Source organism: Myotis davidii, unplaced genomic scaffold (assembly GCF_000327345.1).
Source record: "Myotis davidii unplaced genomic scaffold, ASM32734v1 scaffold221, whole genome shotgun sequence".
NCBI classification, from domain to species: Eukaryota; Metazoa; Chordata; class Mammalia; order Chiroptera; family Vespertilionidae; genus Myotis; species Myotis davidii.
The window spans coordinates 1,536,984-1,542,217 of record NW_006293349.1 but is presented as its reverse complement, the minus strand read 5'-3'; the positions used below and the strand labels follow the sequence as shown (position 1 = coordinate 1,542,217).

The 5,234-nt window shown below is 57.6% G+C and overlaps 1 protein-coding gene across 1 annotated transcript in view; it reads right to left on the bottom strand.

The window, feature by feature from the left end:
* Positions 1 to 3,523, bottom strand: part of ITGAV (integrin subunit alpha V) — a 59,375-nt gene extending 55,852 nt beyond the window's left edge. Inside the window, exon 1 of the mRNA XM_006767093.2 lies at positions 3,376 to 3,523. Coding sequence (XP_006767156.1) covers positions 3,376 to 3,502 — 127 coding nt within the window. The 5' untranslated portion in view covers positions 3,503 to 3,523. The remainder of the gene's footprint in view (positions 1 to 3,375) is intronic.
* Positions 3,524 to 5,234: the final 1,711 nt, after the last annotated feature.

Below are 5,234 nucleotides of genomic sequence, written 5' to 3'. Positions count from 1 at the left end.
CAGCAGGAGCCACGCCCGGGGCGGGAGGGAAGTGAAGACACAGTCACGCCCTGAGGCCCCCAGGGCGAGTGCACCGGCTCCGCAGGCTGCATGGCCCAGGCCCCGGGCTCCCCGAGAAATGGGATGCGGTCAAGGCAGAAGTGCCCGTGGGAGGACATGGTCCCAGGCCCCAGACAAGAAAGAACCCCGACTTCTGCGCATCATTCTGTAAAACCCCTCGGACCGTTTCCTTAGATCTTCCAGATCTGTGGTCGGCAAACCGCGGCTCGCGAGCCACACGCGGCTCTTTGGCCCCTTGAATGTGGCTCTTCCACAAAATACCACGTGTGGGCGCACGTACAGTGCGATTGAAACTTCGTGGCCCATGCGCAGAAGTCGGTGTTCGGCCTGGGCGAGTCTGTTTTGAAGAAGTGCTGTTGACATTTGGCTCCGCTGACTGATGAGTTTGCCGACCACTGTTCCAGATAATTAAACAGTATTTCCCACAATAGGGAGACGAGAAGACACGTCCCCATCACATAAACTGACATATTTTATCACTTTCAAACGTCGAGTTGAGCCCGGCCGGTGTGGCTCGGTGGTTGAGCATCGACCGACGAACCAGGAGGCCAGGGCTCGGTTCCCGGGCAGGGCATGTGCCCAGGGTGCAGGCTCGGTCCCCAGTGTGGGGCGTGCAGGGGGCAGCTGATCAATGGTTCTCTCTCATCATTGATGTTTCTGTCTCTCTCTCCCTCTCCCTTCCTCTCTGAAATCAAAAAGATATATTTTTAAATCAATTAATTAAAAAAATAAAATTAGATATAACTTTTTCCAAAAGCAAAGAGGAGGAGTGAGAACAGCAGAGCCAGGAGGAGGCACGATGAAGGCCATGAGCGGGGACGGGTGTGCGTCTGTGCATTCATGGAGTCCAGCGAGTGCGTGAGGTTCGGCTGAGCAGCGGAGAACACAGGCCCTTTGAGAGCGCCCCCGCCCACCAATGCTGGCTTGTTCCCCAGTGAGGAGACGGAAATGCTCCTGAAAGCATCTAACAGCTCAAGACAAAACGCTTTGCTGACGGCTTTTGTTCTAAAGCCAAGTCGATGTTTCGCCTTAAAAAGGGGGGACGTGTCAGGTCAGCGTGGCCCAGAAAGAGGCTTTAAAGCAGCGGTTCTCAACCTCCCTGACGCCGCGACCCTTTAACACAGTCCCTCATGGTGTGGTGACCCCCAATTTCATTGTTGCAAATTGAACATAATTAAAGCATAGTGATTACTCACAAAAACAATATGTCATCATACATGTGTTTTCCGATGGTCTTAGGCGACCCCTGTGAAAGGGTCGTTCGACCCCCAAAGGATCCTAAGAAAATTTTGGCAAAACATTGCAAGTGTTAAAAAAGCAACTAACGGCACGAGTGCGTCACCTGGTAACACAGGACGGGCTCACTGACGCCGGGCGGCCGGCCACTCCCCACGGGTCTCATTCTGCACCGACCACCTCGGGAGACACAGTGTCATTGCACAGAAAAGGAAGCCCGAGCCGGTGTGGCCCAGTGGATAGAGCGTCGGCCTGCGGTCCAAAGGGTCCCGGGTTTGATTCCGGCTGAGGGCACATGCCTGGGCTGCAGGCTCCGCCCCGGCCTGGGCCCTGCCTGGGGTGCGTGTAGGAGGCAACCACACCATGTCTCTCTCTCACATCGATGTTTCTCTCTGCCTTTCCCTCTCCTTCCACACACACTCCCCAAAAATCAACGGGAAAATATCCTGGGCTGAGGATTAAAAAAAGAAAAAAAAGGGAAGGAGGGAAGAAAGGACTTCCCACAGTTACAAGCTTCCAATGTTGGCCCCACAACCATCAGGGCGCCTCTCCTGGCTCAGCTCTCGGACTCGCCAACGCCCAACACCCAGCCCGCCCAGTGGTGCTGCCCGTCTGCCTGCAGCTGCTCCGTCTAAAGACGATTGACCCTCCGGGCGCCGTGTGGGCAGAAGCAGGAAGCAGTGCTATCCAGCCGCATAGCCACTCGGTCATGAGTCCCTTCGGCCGGTAGAACAGGAAAGGCGAGCCCAGCCGGCGTGGCTCAGGGGTTGAACATCGACTTAGGATCCAGGGGGTCAGGGTTCGATTCCCGCTCAGGGCACAGGCCCGGGTTGTGGGCTCAATCCCCGGTGTGGGGCGTGCAGGAGGCAGCCGGTCCATGATTCTCTCTCATCACTGATATTTCTCTCTCTCCCTCTCCCTTCCAGTTGTGATACCATCAGTCACAAATGAACAACAGCTCATCCTGCTAGTCATCGTACACTGAGCTAGAAGATGCAAAAGCCCCGACCCGTGTCACGCAGCCTCACAGGTCTTCCTCCCTTTGAGGAAAGCCTGGGCCGGTTGGGCCCTTTTGGGGTTCCCCATGTCAGCCGCGTGTGGAAACAGCAGGGCCTCGTGCAGACGGCTCACACGGAAAAACCGGGCACGTGACCGCTGCCCTTGGGCCGGTCTGATGACTGACACCCACTCTGGCGCCGGTCACGACGGCGAATGGAACAAACGGCCACGTCACGGTTCCGTGTCACCGACACTGCCGTTCCCGGAGCGAACACGGTTTAGGACGAGCAGGAAGTGACAATGCGGAAAAGGCACTCACCTCCCCAACTTCTCCTAACCTCCTAACTCAGCCGGCGAACCGGGAGCATCTGAAGAAAAGGGTCAAACCCCTGCACCTGGAGAGCGTCACTCCGCTTCTCTGGGGCTTCTACGCTTTCACAGACGTACACGAACACGCCAACACGGGTGCGTGCAGGATCATACACAAACACGCCAACATGGGTGCGTGCAGGATCGTGCACAAACACGCCAACACGCGTGCGTGCAGGATCATACACAAACATGCCAACACGGGTGCGTGCAGGATCATACACAGGGCAAGCCCCCACAGTGTATAAAACGTAAATGTAAATGAATAATGACTAATTCCAACAGGTTACATCTGAGAAGAAGGAAACATCCACTGAGCCGTCAGCTGTTAAAGCTGTTACACTTGGGGGAACACCCTCCACCTTATTTCACTGATCTAAATGCAAAACTTATTTTTTTTATTGATTTCAGAGAGGAAGGGCGAGGGAGAGAGAGACACACCAATGATGAGAGAATCATGGATCGGCTGCCCCCTGCACGCTCCCTATTGAGGATCGAGCCCACAACCTGGGCGTGTGTCTTTGACCGGAATCGAATCCGGGACCCTTCAGTCCGCAGGCCGCTGCTCTACCCACTGAGCCACAGCAGCCAGGGCTACGTATCTTATTTTATTAGAATTTTACAGTTACGTTAAAGCAAGCACTCTCAAAAATCAATATTCCTAAAAAATCCACCGGCAGCGCGTGGCCAGGGCCTGGCGCCGGCGCTTACCTGTGGCGTCGAACTCGATGGGCTGGCACCGCCGCTGGGACGCCCAGTCGCACCTGAGGACCTGGCCGCCCTCCACGACGCCCGGCTGCGTGGTGTTGGCCTTGGGCGCGCCCACCAGGAGGAACATGCTGGAACCAGAGGGAGGGGCGTGAGCAGGGCACAGAGCAGAGGCGGTGCAAAGGCACCTGAGCCCCAGCCCGGCCGCCCCGGCTCCCGCCCTCCAGGGTGGCCCTGGGGAAGGCCCCCCAGGCCTCAGGGCACCCCCTCCGAGCTCTCACCACATCACCTTCCGTGCCCGCCTCCCGCCCACCCCTCCAGGCGATCTGGGTCCCCCCTGAACTTAGATGCAGAAGGGGCAGGGGCCCTCGGGCGCACGGCTCTCAGCCCCTGGAGGTCCTGCTCCCAGAGGCCCTCTGTGGGTGCAGGGAATATTCATAAAAGCCCTCTCCAGGCCGGCGTTCTCCATGGGCAGTCTTCATAGGGCATGCATCCATTGTCACGTTTACTTGGTTTCAATTCCATTTCGTGGGGAGGCCTCTGCCAGGCCAGCTAGTGCTCAGCGCTGGCTGCGTGGACACGGCCTGGGAACCTGCCCGGACCCCACCTGGACCCCCAGACTCACAGCAGACGCGCCCAGCGAAGCGCACCCGCGGGCGCACCCCAATGCCGGCCCTCCTCCCGGCCCCCGACTCTGCGAGAAATCGGCCTCGCTTCCCTTCAGCGAGAACCGTCCCCGAGAGAACGATCAGACGGGCATCCGCCCTCGCCACCCTGTCTCTAGAGCGGAGCCTGGACGCTGGTGCCCGTCACGGGAACGTTTCATCGCAGCAGGCGAGTGAGGGCCACACAGGCTCCCCGCTGCGTGGGGGGTCACTTGTGAGTGACGATGGGAGAAGGGAAATCTCACACTGCCCGGTCCAGGCATGAGGGCAGCGATCGGACGGACGCACGTGGGTGTCGCCGAGTCCCCCTGTGATACTCCGTGTGCAGCCTACCCTCGGCTGCAGCACGACGGACAGACACGGTGGGACCACATGGACGGAGAGTGTGAGTCTGCAGGTCCTGACTGCGAGGTCCTGGGGGGAGGGAGCCGAGGAATCAAGTTCTTGGTCTAAAATGTCAGCATGTGCCTGGCCGGCCTGGCTCAGTGGCTGAGCATCGACCTCTGAACCAGGAGGTCAGGGTTCGATTCCTAGTCAGGGCACAGGCCCGGGTTGCGGGCTCCGTCCCCAGTGTGGGGCGTGCGGGAGGCAGCCGATCCGTGATTCTCTCCCATCACTGATGTTTCTGTCTCTCTCTCCCTCCCCCTTCCTCTCTGAAATCAATAAAGACACATAAAAATAAATAAATAAGCAAAGAGAATGTCACCATGGAATTTAAGTTACTTTGGCGAGGATCACGGAGAGTGTTGAAAAGTGAACACGGAGATACAAGAGGCGAACCGGCCTTGGGTGGACGTGAACGTCTGAGGAGGGAGTCGTGTGGAGGAAATTACATATTTGTGTGGAACCGAGTACGGGGGATGGCAAGAGGCGCTGAGAAAATGAAGGAACGTGAGAAACAGCACAAATCACGGAAAACTACAGCCTGTTCCTGTGTGGGGAGGGCGCCCTTCATGTCCTGTGGATTTTGACACAATAACACAGAGCCTGCTAATGAGACACTCGACACAAAATTAACTAATTGCTCCTTGAAGCTCATCCAAGAAACCCGATGACCGTCCGCAGCGGCTTGAGCAGGGCCACGGGGTGGCCGCCCAGAGGAAGCGTTTGCCACACAAGCAGCGCTGCCCAGGGGCACCGTTCGGACTGAACAGCTACCACCTGACATAACTCCCCCGGGAGGGTTGCGTTCATTCT